This window comes from Schistocerca americana, chromosome X (genome assembly GCF_021461395.2).
Source record: "Schistocerca americana isolate TAMUIC-IGC-003095 chromosome X, iqSchAmer2.1, whole genome shotgun sequence".
NCBI classification, from domain to species: Eukaryota; Metazoa; Arthropoda; class Insecta; order Orthoptera; family Acrididae; genus Schistocerca; species Schistocerca americana.
Genome location: NC_060130.1, coordinates 794,457,351 through 794,476,296, shown reverse-complemented (window position 1 = coordinate 794,476,296; position 18,946 = coordinate 794,457,351). Strand labels below are relative to the sequence as shown.

The 18,946-nt window shown below is 42.9% G+C and overlaps 1 protein-coding gene across 2 annotated transcripts in view; it reads left to right on the top strand.

Annotated features, from left to right (window-relative positions):
* The window catches only part of LOC124555088 (EIN3-binding F-box protein 1-like), a 577,244-nt gene that overhangs the window by 131,668 nt on the left and 426,630 nt on the right, over nt 1–18,946 (top strand). The window contains exon 2 of one of the 2 annotated variants that reach the window (XM_047128882.1): nt 3,105–3,268. The exons of the other annotated variant lie outside the window; for it this stretch is intronic. Within the exon in view, the coding sequence (XP_046984838.1) occupies nt 3,105–3,268 (164 nt within the window). The remainder of the gene's footprint in view (nt 1–3,104; nt 3,269–18,946) is intronic. 2 annotated transcript variants of the gene reach the window in all.

The following is an 18,946-nucleotide window of genomic DNA, read 5'->3' as shown; positions in this document are numbered from 1 at the left end:
GTCTATCCAATGAGAAACGCTATACTTTTCGTGGTGGGGCAATGTTTTTAACGTTTGCAACGTAACAGAGACGCGAAAAAGTTTCACGCTAAAACTTGCAGCTGGTGTGGCCCTTTTAGTGTTATCGTAAGATCTATACTGTTCTTCTGGAGGGCTCTATCTTTTAACATGGGCTGGGGGGTGGTCATGGCGGTTAGCTGGCGATGTGGGTTTCCGTCCCTTATCGTAAGGCCTTCTAGCTTAACGCGGTTCTGCTCTCGGCTTCTGGTCTCGTTTCTCCCCTCGGAACTGCGTCTGTCTCACGGTGGGAAGGTATGACATGCATTTAGGCATTCTTGTCTTAGTCTGTGGTATTCCATTTGCTCACTCGTTACTCGTATTACTTTGGTTAATTTAATGTCTCGATTTATTCGGAGCTATGTGACATACTACTGGATTTGCTTATCATGTCAGGGTTTTCATGGAAGGTGTTGGATTTGCCTGACACCTTACAACCATAGTTGTCTTGACCATGGTTTTGGATAGCTCCCATTTGCCATCCACGGTGTGTTCTAACCACGGTGGCACTCCAGCAGGTTAAAAACTTAGCCTTCTCGTAAATGCTTCCAACCTTGGCCCTAAAGCCAATGATCATCTCCTTTTGGACGTCAGATAACTCGCTCCGTTTGCGCAATACGACAACGACTGCACTGTTGTTCACGTCCCCCGACACGCTTTATATTCTCTCCACTGTTAGGGCTGCTACCTGCCGTTTGTGAGTGGTTATTGGGCGTTTACGTCGGACACAGGTAGTGGCCGCATTAAAGTGACTGGTTCGTCTACATCTTCATGAGGGTATCCTTCTGTTTCCTTTCTACCCTGAAGCAAAATTCATCCTCGCTGCGTCCCCTTGATCGACCAACCTAGATTCTTCATCGTGGCAATCAAATTATTTGTTACAAGCTTTCTTTTTCTTGTAGACTACCCTCATTTACCTTCGATTTCGGCATAGAAGAGGCTTCCGCCATCATTATCACACTCAGGCATCAATCCCGGTTCAGAATATTTCGTTATTTCACCACATTTTTGTGCCTCTGGGACGTTGAGACACTCACAAAACGCTCGTTGTTGTCGACACTTTCTCGAACCTCCCGGAACATTTTGTGCCACACGTAAATTCTTGGTTGAGAGATGGCTTCCTTCTCGAATCAGGCCCACCGTCTCAGAACCCGATATTCTGAGTTCAACTCAAAATTTGATTGACTATCGCCGCTCGATTAACCGCTGCATCTCGAGTCTCAACATGTAATCAAAACACACTAAGCGCCAACTGTGATCCTCACTCTGACAGTGCCGGGAAGTGACTGCGCCAAGTCGCATTCGTTAACCGAGGAACGTCACCTCCGTTACAGCCGAAAAGGGTTCGCTGGTTCGCTGGAGAATTTTATCCCCGAAACTTTTGGAAGAAACTCCTTAACACAAACTAGATACACTACCGGCCATTAAAATTGCTACACCACGAAGATGACGTGCTACAGATGCGAAATTTAACCGACATGAAGAAGATGCTGTGATATGCAAATCATTAGCTTTTCAGAGCATTCACACAAGGTTGGCGCCGGTGGCGACACCTATAACGTGCTGACATATGGAAAATTTCCAAACGATTTCTCATACATAAACAGCAGTTGACCGGCGTTGCCTGGTGAAACGTTATTGTGAGGAGAAATGCGTACCATCACATTTCCGACTTTGATAAAAGTCGGATTGGAGCCTATCGCGATTGCAGTTTATCGTATCGCGACATTGCTGCTCGCGTTGGTCGAGATCCAATGACTGTTAGCAGAATATGGAATCTGTGGGTTCAGCAGGGTAATACGGAACGCCGTGCTGGATCCCAACGGCCTCGTATCACTAGCAGTCGAGATGACAGGCACCTTATCCGCATGGCTGTAACGGATCGTGCAGCCACGTCTCGATGTCTGAGTCAACAGATGGGGACCTTTGCAAGACAACAACCATCTGCACGATCAGTTCGACGACGTTTGCAGCAGTATGGACTATAAGCTCGGAGACCGTGGCTGCGGTTACCCTTGACGCTGCATCGCAGACAGGAGCGCCTGCGATGGTGTACTCAACGACGAACCTGGGTGCACGAATAGCAAAACGTCATTTTTCGGATGAATCCAGATTCTATTTGCAGAGTCATGATGGTCGCATCCATGATTGGCGACTTTGCGGTCAGCGCACATTGGAAGCGTGTATTCGTCATCGCCATACTGGCGTATCACCGGGCGTGATGGTATGGGGTGCCATTGGTTACAAGTCTCGGTCACCTCTTGTTCGCACTGACGGCACTCTGAACACTGGACGTTACATTTCAGATGTGTTACGACCCGTGCCTCTACCCTTCATTCGATCCCTGCAAAAACCTACATTTCAGCAGGATAATGCACGACCGCATGTCGCATGTCCTGTACGGGCGTTTCTGGATACAGAAAATGTTCGACTGCTGCCCTGGCTAGCACATTCTCCAGATCTCTCACCAATTGAAAACGTCTGGTCAATGGTGGCCAAGCAATTGGCTCTCCACAATATGCCAGTCATTACTCTTGACGAACTATGGTATCGTGTTGAAGCTGTACCTGTACACTCCATCCAAGCTCTGTTTGACTCAATGCCCAGGCGTATCAAGGCCGTTATTACGGCCAGAGGTGGCTGTTCTGGGTACTGATTTCTCAGGATCTACGCCCCCAAATTGCGTGAAAACGTAATCACGTGTCAGTTCTAGTATAACATATTTTTCCAATGAATACCCGTTTATCAACTGCATTTCCGCTTGGTGTAGCAATTTTAATGGCCGGTAGTGTATTATTTATGGGGCAACAAAGTGGTCGCAATCCAGTAACCGATCAATGTTCATTGCTCTTGACATCAATACCCATAGAACCGTGTCAGGGTTTTGGTGATGATCTGCACAATGTGATCGATGTAGAACCACGTGCAGGCTGTAGAGCGTCGCTGTTTGGGAAGTGCCGTCGGGCTGGTACCGCAGCGTTGCTAATAACAGCTGATGGTGCGAGCGACAGGAAGGGAGTGGACGGCGTGCACGATTTGTGTTGTAGCGCCGGAGCTGCTGGAGGACCTGTTGGCCGCCATAGCGGAGGAGCACGTGCTGCACCGCAAGCATCTGCACATGCTCGTCACGCCGGCCATCACCAGCCTCGACCTGTCGCTCGGCACCGGCGACACGCTCTCCGGCTTCCGCTTCATGCTCCAGCGCTGCAAGGTACGTCCCAGGTAACAACTCACTCCCGTGCAGGGACGGAGGCAGTGAACATGTGCATCACACGGCCCCTCCGCCACAGGCACTGAGACGCTGCTGGCGTGACGTGGGCGATAGTTTTCAAACGGAGAAAGTAGTCAGCCGTTACTTATAGTTTTCCAGCGACGATAGTCTGCTGGTGGGGACACACATGTGGTAAGTAATGTTTTAGCAAGGAGGTTGTCAGAGTGGGATAAAAAATTTCCCCAGGCCGTACAGTCCAGAATCAGTATGCCAATCAGGCAAAATAGCCGTGACCATTGAGGCAACCACCCTACCATAGCACTAGGTTGAAGATACCCGTTTGGTAAATTACTGTGTCTTGCTGCGCGAAGAAGTCTGTAACAGCCTGCTGCACATCCTCGTCTGACAGGAGTCGTCGACCCTTCAAGGACTTTTTTAAGGGACCGAAGGTGTAATCGTCGCACGGGGAACGAGGAGGACTATAGGGCAGGTGCTCGCATGCCTCCCGGACTGACCGTCTTGGGCGGCGAGTAAGTTACTTCACTGGTTTAAAGTTTTGATGCCGTCTTTAATCACGTGAGCCTGGCAACTAATTTGGTGGTCAGCCAGAAAGCGAAGGGAAACATACTGACCTTAGTTTCCAGTCTGCACGGAAGTGCAGAAAAGTGTCTATTTTCCATTTCTTTGCAGGATCAGGACTATGATTTCAATAAAAGTTTAAAGTTCCAAAGATTTAATTTAATTAAAGTTTCTCACAAACAACACTTAAAATTGCGTTATGGTCAATCGAAAACAAGTCTTTCTAACCTAACAGCACCTTTAGCAGTTCAGAGGCGACCTCTACGGTAACTTCCTACCAGATTGTTTTTCGCCCTGACTAACATCACTCAATTGAAAGTTCGCAATAAATGTTCAAAAATTAATGCTCGCCATAAAAGTGGAAATAAATTCACCACTTGCCACGCGGAATTGAATTTCACACGTATGGCACACTAACAGCTATTTTACCGAATTCTAAACGATCTAGGACGGTGTACAGTCCTCGCGAGTTCACTATCCGTTTTCACTGCCAAATACGGGCTTGTCACAGTTCAGGTCTGACGTCATCCGAGGCAGAGCGCGACCAGACGTTTAACTGGCGTGGACCTCACAGGGTCTGAGAGCGAATTGAACCTTCCTACTGCTTCAGGGGCTGTATTTATGAGGTGCCGGTGCGGACTGCCGAGAAAACATCTGTTGTCTATTTGCATACGGCAGTCTACAAACGACCGTATCTCGGGCACATAATCTTTAATAATATAGTTACCAATTACTTCAGAAACTTCTTAATTTTTGCTGGTATGCAGATAAGCAGTTTGAAATCACGTAGAAAGTTTCAGCTTGCTATAATGAAAACTTTGCTTAATAGAATTTATTTAGTGCAACTAATGGTAGATTGTTGCCTCTGAACCATACTTTTGCTAAGACTTATATCAGTTGCTATTTATGTTACAAGTCTTAAACTTGGTGTAGCTCTATTATTTGATATATTTGATCATCTGGTTTAACCAAAATCCTCTATCATTAAAATTTCAAGTACTTAATCTACAACACTTAGGTACGTTTTAGTTACAAAATTAGTTTTTATTTAATTACTCAAGAAGTATAAGTGGTAGATTAACGTGGACTCTCTGTTATTATTTTTGGGGTGTACTGAAGCATAAAACAAACTTTCAAGTTTCTAAGTCAATTATTTAGCGCCTCTGATTTTTCCGAAATACGTGGATTCTGGCGTTAATTTTTGTTTTATGGTTTTGGAAACCAGCATCACTTATTTATAACTTCCAACTGCACCTTCTGACCAAATTCTGGCTTCCTAGCGTCATTATTTAGCGCCTCTGATTTTTCTCGTAAAACGGCATTTTTCCTAAGTTTAGAACATCAAGACTTGGTATTTGGAACATTATTACACTAAACTATAATTTAACAAAGTTTTAAACATAAATTTTGATTTTTAATTTCATACTAAATTGTGGTGCAGTACTTGTGTGCTACATGCAGATGCGTTAAGGTGACGTGGCGCTACTAGCAGTGAACTGGGTAAGTCCCGGCGCAGTCGCTCGCCTCTGTATCTCATAAATGATACAGCGCCTGGTTTGCTTCAACCGGCATATTGTGTCGAATCGTGACCAGCACGGAACTTGGTATACCATTCCACAATGTTGGTTTTCGACAGACATGCAGCTGCATACAAATTTTTCATTCTCCAATGGATGTCTGTCGGTGTTTGTCCTTCGGCGGCCAAGGAAAGAATAACAGCAGTTTGGTCCTATTTGGACGTATTTGGTAATAACGTCGCCATCGTTCACATCTCTGCATTCATCGCACGCACGACCGAAAGATACGAATACCACACTAATTCCTTGTCTATATGTCGGTGCGTATATACTCGCGTCGAAGTCGCGCTTCGTTGCGTATACACTGCAGCGACCTCAAGCGTAAACTTCTTAATCGCCCCTTATAAAACTTCCGTAGAAAGTTTAGGGAAATAATTTCTTGATGTTTGTGGAACTAGGGAGGAAAAACGATGGTATAAATAAGCTGCGAACACAGAGAAAAGACAGAAACAATAATGACGCTGCTTCAGTAATAAGCAGCGCATCGGCTGCTTGATAAACACACGCTTATTCGTTAAGTACCTCTGGGGTTTGAGAAGACGATTACGCAAAAATTACAAGACCTGCAGATAACAGATGCGTATCATTGGGCAGAGCATCTATCCAAGTTTTTAACCCATATTACAGGAGCTCAATAAGGGTTGTGGTGCGATAAACGTCAATATATGCAGGCGACTTGTTGAAATCGCTGTTGATGCTGACCCCCTCCGCCACCTTTTGGAGATCTGTTCCTTAGGTTGTCTATCCGCAAGTTCAAGCGAATTACCTGTAACAATATGGAGCGAATAATTTTTTCACATGTTTTTGCACGCATACTCCTTAGTGGTACGCACTGTAGGTATGTCATCACGGAGCATATTATGAATCGAGACTTGGAGAGATGCTGTATCGACTGGTGTCATTTTCCTGTATGTCTCGTAGTTTTTTATGCAGGCTTCTTCTGAAATCCCAGAGGTATAAGTGTCTGTCAAATGAAAATGGAACTCCCGCCATAATACATATACCGCCCCATAGATGGTCCCACTGTTGTTACGTTCCGATACTGTCACCGCCCTGGTTGGGGAACGGCATAGTGCAACTTCACCGGTGCATACAGATGATCGGTTGTCACGTTGATTGTTGGCGGACTAGTCTATCGTGTCCGCCCATCTGTTGACATTGAGGCAAGCAAAGGAGCAGAGAGGTGTAGTTCGTTTTCTGGTGGCTGAGTTTGCTGGCATAAGCGAAATTCACAGTCGCATGTCCGCTGTGTACGGTGGACACTGCATGCCTCTGACGTGTATACACGAGTGGCAGAGTAGTTTCCGAGAAGGGGCTCTTCAATGCAAGACAATCGGCACCCAAGAGAGGTCCATCTAGCCATTATCCCCTGATCTGATGGGGCGGATTGATAGCCTTACTCGAGTAGACCGACGAATCACGGAGGAAGACATTCGTGTTCAGCTCTGCATCAGCCATCGCTCCGTTTATGCCATCATCAAAGACTACTTGCATTACCGCCAAATTTGCGGGCAGTGGGTGCCGTATAACGTGACGGAGGGGGAGAAGATGGACAGAATGGCTTCAAGTCTGATTCATCTGCTGTGGTACCACGAGGAAGGGCATGTGTTTCTGTCCCGTATCGTTACAGGTGGTATGTACCACCGTTTCGAGCCCGGGGCAAATGACAAAGCCAACATTGGAAACGTCCAACATCCCCCCCCCCTCGCCCCCCCCCCTCCGCCCTCCAAGAAACCCGAAACTGTTTGCATAAGTTCTTCTTTGACTGTAGCGGCCCTCTGCTCGTCGGTTTTTCTCGAGTGTCGAACCACAATCAATGCGCAGTGCTATGAAGACACTTTGCAGAAAATGCGACACGTTATAAAGTCAAAACGACCAGGAATACTGTAGGGCTAAACCATCCTGCTCCACGATAACTCCCGCAGCCATACTGCCAATCGGACGAAGGCTACGATTCAGCGATTTGATAGTGAAACACTGCAAAATCCTCCGCACAGTCCGGATCTTCCATCGTGAAAATTCACGTCTTTGGTGCCCAGAAGAAAGACATGCGTAGACATTGGTTTCAGTCGGACGGGGAAGTGAAAGAGTGGACGCGGTTGTAGATCCCTCAGCGGCTGACCGCGTCCTATGAAACAGGTCAAAAAATGGTCAAATGGCTCTAAGCACTATGGGACTTAACATCTGAGGTCATCAGTCCCCTAGACATAGAACTACTTAAACCTAACTAACCTAAGGACATCACACACATCCATGCCCGAGGCAGGATTCGAACCTGCGACCGTAGCAGCAGCGCAGTTCGAGACTGAAGCGCCTAGAACCGCTCGGCCACAGTGGCCGGCTATGAAACAGGAATTGATCGTGTCGTCACCTAGTGAGGTAACTGTATTAGTGGGTGTGGTGATTGCTTTTGAATGGAACCATTCCATTCTCCTGTTGTGGCGGGTTTTCCGATTTTATTTGACTGCTCTTCATGTTTTCGAATAACCCTTTATAATTCATTCCAGTGGCCAATAAAAGTGAATGAATAAAGAGGAACACATTAGGGGCGTATGAACAAGAATGACGGAAATGAGTAGTGACGGGGAAAGTTGAATTCAATATAAAAAAAAGTGGATAAATGTAGGGATAGGTAAGTCGAGTGAAGATAGGTGGCCCAGTGACAATAGAGTGGGATCAGAATCCGAGGTATTCAAACATCTATGCAAAAAATAAATTCTTGTTTTTTGTCTCAAAATGCAAGCATTATCTTCTGACGTCCCACACACCATTTATTGACACCACTGAACAATTTTATTGAGAACGTTTACTTTTAATAGTGATCATCTTTTCTTGTTGTTCCAGGATATTTTCACAATTTGCTTTATTGTTTTACTCAGTAAAATGCACTTTCCTAATATTTGCTTCCTAATTAAAATCAAACACGTATGTTTTCGTTTTGCCGATACAATTTAACTTATCATGTTGCTCATTTGTGTTGACGATATTCTGATCTAGCTTCTTCGTTCAGCTCTGTTATTCGTTGCTATTTGTCATTGTAAACAGTAACATTATTTCACACAACTTTTGGCTTTAAATCTAGCAGCCAGCCGGTGTGGCCGTGCGGTTCTAAGCGCTTCAGTTTGGAACCGCGTGACCGCTACGGTCGCAGGTTCGAATCCTGCCTTGGGCATGGATGTGTGTGATGTCCTTAGGTTAGTTAGGTTTAAGTAGTTCTAAGTTCTAGGGGACTGATGACCACAGAAGTTAAGTCCCATAGTGCTCAGAGTCATTTGAACCATTTAAATCTAGAAGAAAATTATTGATTGGATATCACTGGACCTTACCTCACTATGTAAGGTGTCTATTACAAATGTGATGGAGACCTGATGTTGCAGGAATGTGTTAATTATTTATAATTTTTTATCAGTTACAATGGTATTCCTACGTAGCTTCGTTTTTAGCTTGAAACTGTGAGATGATGTGTGTAGTCCTGAGCTATCAAGCTACTCAATCTCCAGTCACACTACGGTCTTCAGTAAACAAATAATTTCTTCGGATTAAGTTTTGTGTGCAAAACCCTGATTCAGCATGCATCATCTTAAAAGGCCCACAAGAAAGATCACATTTGTTTGAGGCTCATTTCATTGTTATTGCGCATCCCCCTCCAGTCTCTAATAATGGTAATATTAACGTTTTTGGTAACAGTCCACTCCCGATTTAAATACAGGAAACTAATTTGCTTTGATTCATCTTTTGCATTCTCATTTTCTCATTCGTCACCAATTTAAATTGTTTGTGAGTCAAAAATAGTTTTTGTATGTCCATCTTTGTGACTGAAGGTCTGGGAGACTTCGGCCGTTAACTTATGTAAGAAAATGAAACACCTACAGCCATCCTTATGATGTCATTTGTTGTGTGGCTACCAGTTTCGGCGCTTCAGTGCACCACGTTCAGGCCTTAGCTGAGGTTAACACCATCCGTATACACAATGCCACTGTGGCCAAAATAACTGGTTTACGCAGACTACCTGTACCTGTGATGTTGTCTCTCCAACCATCAACTGTCAACTTTTTTGGAGAGACAACATCGTAGTTACAAGTAGTCTGCGTAAACGAGTTACGTTGGCCACTGATGCCTCGTGGTGTTAACCCCTTCAGCATCAGCTAAGGTCTGAAGATGGTGCACCAAAGCGCCGAAACTGGTGGCCACACAATAAATGACATCATAAGGAGGGCTGTAGGTGTTTCATTTTCTTACATAAATAAATAGTTTGTGTGATTGTCTCTTGTAAGTCTGTTCTAGAAATATTTTATGACTAGTGTTGTTATTTTAGTGGCCTTCGTTTGATTGTAGTCACATTCACATCTACTCATAGTTATCATGAAATGTATGTTCCCAGTATATTTTAAATAATAGAGCTTCTGCCTTCGGTTAAGGTTACGGTCATACTGACGGGACTTGTGCTTTACAAAGATGAGGAGTGATACTTGAAGATAAGATGCAACTAAAAATGTAGAAGACTGAAGTAGTACCCAGTTACAAGCATCAGAAGGTACTTTAAAGAAAGACATGCTTTATTTTGAGGAAAGGAAAAAACAAATATTTCGACAGAAAAACTTTCGAAGAACGAGTAATACATAGTGGACGCTCTATTAAATTAGCTTTAAATTAAGATGGAGAATGTTTTGTGGAGGGAATATTTTAAATTTGTTTTAAAATACAAAGATGTAGTATTCCCTTATGGAACGGCTAAATGACTCCTGCAAATTACTTTACAGCGGTTTGAGATTAGCTGATGCATTCAAAGCACAAGTTAAGAATGAAGACACAAAATGAGACTGTTTCACTTTTGTCTATTTACTTCGGCCACTCAGAAAATTATGGCCATTCCTCCACAGCATCTGGACAGTCCATAACGTGGCATGAACTTTTATAATTGTTGTGCTATAAGTAGCGAATTCATTCTTTCAACTTTATGTGTAGATAATTAAAAAAGCTACTGATTAACATGACTTTGACAAAAAGCAGATGCAGATAACTCTACGATTTAGAACAAGTATTGCAGTAAGGTCTGTCAGGTGTCCAAATGCTCCCATCATCAGCCCCCGATGATAGGAGATGAATGGTGGTGAAACGTCCCAAAGAAAACAAGGTGTTCGATGATCAAGAACCACCTAACAGAGTGATCGTCGAAAACTTGGATGCTCTGTACAGCAAACTAGGCGACAACCGGTAGGGCAGTTCACAGCGGAGACGCAATGACGGCTTGAGAAGCGAACATATATTTCTTCCCATCACATCAACGGACGTGTCAGCATATGCTGTCCTCATGAGGTGTGTTTCTCGACAAATGCACCGTCAAATATGCAAAGACGGCGAGTGGCATTGTTATGCTATGAGGAACATTCTCCAGAGGTTCCCTGCGACGTACGGTTGTTGCAGCACACAGCGTGAAAGTTGTGGACCACAGTACGTCAATATTACTGTCGACCATTTGTATCCCTTAGCTGCTGACATTTCCACCAGGCAACCGAGCAGTATAAAGCAAGCAAAATACAGCATGATTTATGAGCATTGCGTAGCACAGCAATAGCTTACTTGCCTTTTACGGCCCACTAAATCGGCTGTAGGTGAAATTTATATCTTTGCTGGCAATACCGTGGATCAGGCTGGCTTGAATGAAACTGGATTAAAGGATACTCGATCTCCTCTTGTCGATGTCGTGGTCATTATTGGAAAATAATGTCGTCTTCAATAACATCTGCGATTAGAGCAGGTGAACGTAATTACAAGACAGCTATACTGACCGCCAGATTCAGCACATCATTCGGCGAATGACTCAGTGACGGTCTAAGAGCGATAGCGCGGAAATACCCAAGTCATACGCTATTAGTAAGCGTGACTTTAGTCTGCCTAGTGTCGACTGCGGAAACCGCGCACACTAATAATAGCGGCAGGGACATGTTCTTGCAATACAAAATATTGTACCAGACAACTAAGTCAAACAAAAGGACCGATATCCCATCCGTGAAAGAAATACACTGCCTGACAAGAAAAGTGACGCAACCAGAAGACACTGTCGGATACTAATGTAGCTTTGTACACGTTCACACCATCGACGGGAATCTACACTGAAGCACCAAAAACTTGATATAGGCACGCATGTTCAAATACAGACATACACTTTGTGATCAAAAGTACCCGGACACCTGACTGAAAATGACTTACAACTTCGTGGCGCCCTCCACCGGTACTGCTGGAATTCAATATGATGTTGGCCCACCCTTAGCCTTGATGACAGCTTCCATTCTCGCAGGCATACGTTCAATCAGGTGCTGGAAGATTTCTTGGGGAATGGCAGCCCATTCTTCACGCAGTACTGCACTGAGGAGAGGTATCTATGCCGGTCGGTGAGACCTGACACGAAGTCGGCTTTCCAAAACATCCCAAAGGTGTTCTATAGGCTTCAGGTCAGGACTCTGTGCAGGCCAGTCCATTACAGGGATATTACTATCATGTAACCACTCCGCCACAGGTCGTGCATTATGAACAGGTGCTCGATGGTGCTGAAAGATGCTTTCGCCATCCCCGAATTGCTCTTCAACAGTTGGAAGCAAGATGGTGTTTATAACATCAATATAGGCCTGTACTGTGATAGTGCCACGTAAAACAAGGGTTGCAAGCCCTCTCCATGAAAAACATGACCACACCATAACACCACCGCCTCCGAATTTTACTGTTGGCACTACACACTCTGGCAAATGACGTTCACCGCGCGGTCCCAGGCGTCTTGTCACGGTTCGCGCGGCTCCCCCCCCCCCCCCCCCTCCCCCCGTCGGAGGTTCAAGTTCTACCTCGGGCATGGATGTGTGTGTTGTCCTTAGCGTATGTTAATTTAAGTTAGATTAAGTAGTGTGTAAGCTTAGGGACCGATGACCTCAGCAGTTTGGTCCCATAAGACCTTACCACAAATTTCCAGATGACGTTCACCGGGCATTCACCATACCCACACCCTGCCATCGGATCGCCACGCTGTGTACCATGATTCGTCACTCCACACAACGTTTTTCCACTGTTCAGTTGGCCCATGTTTACGCTCCTTGCACCAAGCGAGGCGTCGTTTGGCATTTACCGGCGCAATGTGTAGCTTATGAGCAGCCGCTCGACCATAAAATCCAACTTTCGCAGTACTTGCAGTGGATCCTGATGCAGTTCGGAATTCCTATGTGAAAGTCTGGATAGATGTCGGCCTATTACACATTAAGACCCTTTTCAACCGTCGGTGGTCTCTGTCAGTCAACAGACGAGGTCGGCCTGTACGCATTTGTGCTGTACGTGTCCCTTCAAGTTTCCACTTCCCTATCATATATGGAAACAGTGGACCTAGGAATGTTTAGGAGTGTGGAAATCTCGGGTACAGAGACGTGTGGCACAAGTGACATCCAATCACCTGACCACGTTCAAAGTCCGTGAGCTCCCTGGAGCGCCCCATTCTGTCTCTCACGGTGTCTAATGGCTACTGACATCGCTGATATGGAGTACCTGGCAGCAGGTGGCAGCACAATCCACGTAACATGAAAAACGTATGTTTTGGGGGGTGTCCAGGTACTTTTGATCCCATAGTGTTTGTAAACAGGCAGAATACTCCGTGATGCAGTCGGCAACGCCTATATAATACTACAAGTGTCTGCGAGGTAGCGATGAAGTGGGGATTTTTCAGTACGACCATTTCACGAGTGTACCGTGAGTATCAGGAATCCGATAAAACGCCAAATCTTCGACATCACTGCTGCCGGAAAAAGATCCTGCAAGAATGGGACAAACGACGACTGAAGAGAATCGTTCAACGTCACAGAAGTGCAACCCTTCTACAAATTGCTGCATATTTCAATGTGGGCCATCAACAAGTGTCAGCGTGCGAACCATTCAACGAAACATCATCGATATAGGCCTTCGGCTCCATATACCATTGATGACTTCACGACAGAAAGCTTTACGTCTCGACTGGGCCCTTCAACACCAGCATTGGACGGTTGATGACTGGAAACATTTTGCTTGGTCGGACGAGTCTCATTTCAAATTGTATCTAATGGATGGACGTGTACTGGTATGGCCAAATCACATGAATCCATGGACCCAGTACGTCAGCAGGGAACTGTTGAGGCTGTTAGAGACTCTGTAATGGTGTGGGGCGTGTGCATGTGAAGTGATATGGGACCCCTGATACGTCTAGATATGACTTTGATAGGTGACACGTACGTAAGCATCCTGTCTGGTCACCTGCATCCATTCATGTCCATTGTACATTCCGACGGAGTTGGGCTATTGCAGCAGGACAATGCGACACCCCACACGTCCAGAATTGCTACAGAGTGGCTCCAGGAACACTCTTCTGAGTTTAAACACTTCCGCTTGCCTCCAAACTCTTCAGACATGAACATTATTGAGCATATCTGGGATGCCTTGCAACGCCTGTTCAGAAGACCCTCCACCCCCTGGTACTCTTAAGGATTTATGGACAGCTCTGCAGGATTCATGGGCTCAATACCCGCCAGCATTACTTCAGACAGCAGTCGAGTCCATGTCACGTCGTTTTGCAGCACTTCTGCGTGCTCGCGGGGGTCCTACACGATATTTGCCAGGTGTACCAGTTTCTGCGGCTCTTTAGCGTAAATGATTAGAGTTGCAATTTCCTGTGACAGAACGCCCGTAGATTGCGTTAGCGCTGTTCATGTTATTACCAGGCCTCGTGGGATGTTTAAAGGGCGTCAACAGTCAGATTTTGAGTAATCACTGTGAATGACATGGAGATGCCACGGATTTGTGTGAGTCAGCTTTATCAGCAGAGCGTGTTGACGAATGTCTTCACATTGTCTTCGAGAATCAATACAAAATCGTGGTGCAATTTTCAACAGGACAACGGAGCTCCACAAATGGCACGTGGCTCTTCGAACCATCTGCATGATGTTGATGTACTTCCATGACCAGCAAGACCCCCAGATTGGTTCCCGATTGAACATGTCTGGTGCCAGCTCGGACGTCAACTTCGTTGCAGTGCCAGTATTCAGGATATAAAGGATCAGTTACGACAGTTGTGAGCCAGCTTGCGTCAGGAGATGATACAACGGCATTTCGACACCATTCCCAAACGAATCAGTTCATACATTCAGGCGAGAGGGAGTGGAACGTCATATTGATGATTAGGCTCAAACTGTAAAGTTATTCGCAAATCTGGCTCGATTTTGTAATCACTGTAAATACATACCCTCTCAGCCCACGAAGTTTCATTTCGTGTCCTCGTCCTTTTCTGTGTGCTTCACTTTTTTTGTCAGACACTGTACCTAAGCCTTTCTTGTTACGAACACGTGCGACCATATCAATATCATGCTGTTATAGTGACAGTGGACACGAAAGAGAAAAAAAAAGAAGAAATCCAGAAGACTAAGAGATAGTTTGTGTTTGGTAGAACTCCTAGACTACCGTTAATGTCTGATTTAAACCTAAAAGACAGAATGAGAAAATTTTGTGCGAAGGTGACAGACGTACAAGAGTTGTGGTCAAAACTTAAATATATTACGAATTGCTCTCTAGATGACTGAACGCTAACTAGCGTAATACAGAAGTCATACATTTTCTTAATGGTAGGATTTGGGAAATGATTCGAAAACTTGTATCTGAAACGTTTATGAAAACTTAACAGGAAATTGTGCATCCATAACTCTGCATGACGCTTACGACAATTTCCCGTCAGATCTTGATGGAAGATCTTTCATAGTACCCTAAGAGATTCTGGTTCTCTGTTAAGTCAATGAACGAATCGAAACATCCAATCTGTTTTTTAATGGCTCAGACAGACAGCGATACAAACGAGAATATTTTGGTAGGTGACAGATTAAATTCTGGCGTGAACAGTGTACTAATACATGTTAATGTTCACAAATGAGAGCTGCTGAATTAATAACACGCTTTATTACAAAACAAGTATGAGGAAAGTTCTGTTGTTAGGTAGTAGCCGTGAAAGAGGCATTGGATAGATCTTGCAGGAAAAATTAGGTGTCAGATACCGGGTCACAAGTATTTTCAAGCCAGAGCATGTCTTAGCCAAGTGATAGAGGATACAGGATCATTAAGCAAGGCTTTTATAAAGTATGATCAAGTTGTGGCAGTGGATGGAGTGGGAAACAGTATTGATAGGGATCAGGGCTACAATATTGAGTGTGACCTGGTAAAAATAGCATCTGCAACGAACCATACAAATGTTGGCTTGGTTCCTTCTTACATGCGGTACTGAACAGGTCTGTCAGGAGGGTCAATATGGAGCTAGATCAGCTGCTTGGAGCGGCTACTTTGCCAGGCGTAGGTTTGGTTCCTGTTGATAGTATTGGTAGGTGTGACTTCACACGACATGGCCTGCATCTCAGTAGGAAAGGGAAGGGTAAATTGACTGAGATGATAGCAAAATATTTACGGTGGGGGCACTGAAACTCATGGGAGTACGTATTTTTTAGGCTACGACCAGTGTCCAATCATCCAAATTGATTCAAATTAAGCTTAATGAGAAGCTTGGACAGGCAAGTATTAGAGATGTTAAAATATCACAAGAGTCTCATAACAGTACAGTGAAAAATAATGTTAGTGTGTCACAAGATTCTCACAAAAGCACAGTGAAATATAATGTTGGTATATTGCATTAGTATATCAGAGGATTGAAAAACAACGTAGATGAGCTTCTAGTTTGTTTGGAACATTTAGAGATTGGGGGTGGAATAGATGTATTATGCCTGTCTCAACATCATATAATCACAGTTATGGAAATGGTAAATGCAGGTGAATATAAGCTTTCAGCAGTTGTAAATAAAGACACTATTGAGAGAGGAGGAGTTCCCATATATGTTAAAATCTGTCAGAGTGTGAAAAATTTTTTAAATAAAAAATTTCGTGTACAGCAACATGCAGAAGCATGTGCGTGTGAGATTAAACTAAATAACGATACTTCTATAATTGTAGGCGTGTGTAGGTCCCCATCTGGAAATGTTCAGTTATTTTTGTAAAACTTGGATTCTTTGTTGTGCTATCTGTCAGACAGAGGGAAGCAAATTATTGTTTTTGGAAATTTCAATGTAGATTTTCTGAAAGAGTCCGATAGAAAGCTTGACCTTGAAGTATTACTTGGTTCTTTCAATTTGACTTCAGTTATTGATTTTCCTACTTGGGTGGTTCCAGAAAGCAGCACACTGATTGATAATGTTTTTATAGACCAAGATAAATTAAATCAAATAAAAACTTTTCCTGTTGAGAATGGTCTGTCTGATCATAATGCACAGCTAGTTACAGTAGATGAAATAGCTCGATACAGTAATTCAAAACAGTTCTCCAAAATAGTGTGTTCAATTAACGATTTTACAATTTAAAATTTTAGAGAACGCTTGCAACAGTTAGATTGGGATGAGGTTTACAGGGAATGTGATGCTAATTTAAAATTTAACCTATTTCATGATACTTTTGTGAGCATATTTGAAAACTTTTTCTCTAAGAAGACAGAGAAATATACTTGAAAGAAACACTCTAAAAAGCCATGGCTTACTAAAGGGATAAAAACATCTTGTAAAGGGAAAAGGGAAATGTATCTAATATCTAGGAGGAGTAATGATCCAGAAACAGTGAAACATTATAAAAACTACTACACTGTATCAAGAAAAGTTATCAGAAAGTCCAGAAGTATGTGTATTATGTCTGAGATTATAATATCTGATAATAAAATTAAAACAATTTGGAATAATGTTAAACAGGGCAACCAACAGCACAGGAAGAGTGTACTTCTATCAAACGCATTGAAAAGTTTGTTAACAAGAAGTCAGAAGTATAAAACATTTTTAATAATCATTTTTAAGTGTTGTAGAGAAAATAGGAGCCAACTATTCTTTAAAACATGCAAGGCAGTATATGGAATAGGCAGTACCTATGCAATTTGATAAAACTGAAATTCAACCCACCTCTCCTACTGAAATTAGGAAAATAATAAGTTCACTCAAAAGTAAAAGCTCACATGTAATTGATGTCATTTCCTATAGAGTACTAAAAGCTTGTTCCCAACAGATAAGTAGGATTCTCAGCCACATATGTAATAGTTCATAGAAATACGGCATTTTTCCAGATAGACTAAAATACGCTATTGTTAAACTATTGCATAAAAAGGGGATAGGTGTGATGCTAGCAACAATCGCCAAATCTCACTTATGACAGATTCCCAAAATTCTTGAAAAAGTAATGTATTCAAGAGCAGCATCACATATTTGTAAAAATGAAGTACTAACAAAACGTCAGTTTGGTTCTCAGAAAGGCTTTTCAACAGAAAATGTTATATATGCTTTCACTGGTCAAATATTAAATACATTGAATAACCAAACATCACCCATTCGGATATTTCGTGATCTCTCAATTGCTTTTGATTGTGTGAATCATGAAATTGTGCTAGATAAGCTCAAGTATTGTGGTATGACTGGAGCAGTGCACAAATGGTTTAATTCATATTTAACTGGAAGTAGAAGGTTTAAATTAACAGTACAGATATTGTTATTAATATATATTAATGACTTGCCACTCTGTATTCGTGAAGATGTAAAGCTAGTTCTTTTTGGTGATGATACAAGTATAGTAATAACACTCAACAAACAAGAATGAACTGAGGACATTGTAAATAATGTCTTTCAGAAAATTATTAAGTGGTTCTCTGCAAATGGACTCTCACTAAATTTTGAAAAAACACAGTATATTCAAATTCTGTACAGTAAATGGCATAACACCATTGTTAAATATAGACTATGAACAGAAGTCTGTTACAGACTATTCAAAATTTCTGGTTGTGTGCACTGCTGTGGAATTGAACTAGAAAAACACATCAATGATGTGCTGAAATGGTTAGGTTAAGATACTTATACTATTAGCGTTATTGCAAATTTTGGTGATAAACATACCGGTAAATTAGCCTAATATGCCTATTTTCATTCACTGCTTTCATATGGCGTCATATTTTGGGGTAATTCATCATTAAGAGAAAAATTATTCATTGCACAAAAGTGTGTAATCAAAATAATAGCTGAGGCCCACCCAAGATCACCTTGCAGACACTTATTTAAGGAACTCGGTATGTTCATACATATATTCACTTATGAAATTGGTTTTTAATAACCCATTGCAGTTCAAAAATAATGGTGTAGTACATAGGTAAGACACTAGAAGAAATGATGATATTCACTATTCTGGGTTAAAACTGACTTTGGCACAGAAAGGCGTGAATTATGCTGCTACAAAAATCTGTCGTCGTTTGCCAAATAGCATTTAAAATCTGACAGATAGGCAACCCACATTTAAAAACTAATTAAAATAATTTATGAATGACAATTCCTTCTATTCAATAGATAAATTTTCAGGTATGAAGTCGTAACATAAAAAATACTGTTTTGTGTAAAGGAAACTTGTGTTAAAGTGACACGTTCCACATCATTGTGAAATGTCGTATTCATGATCTATGGAACAAGTA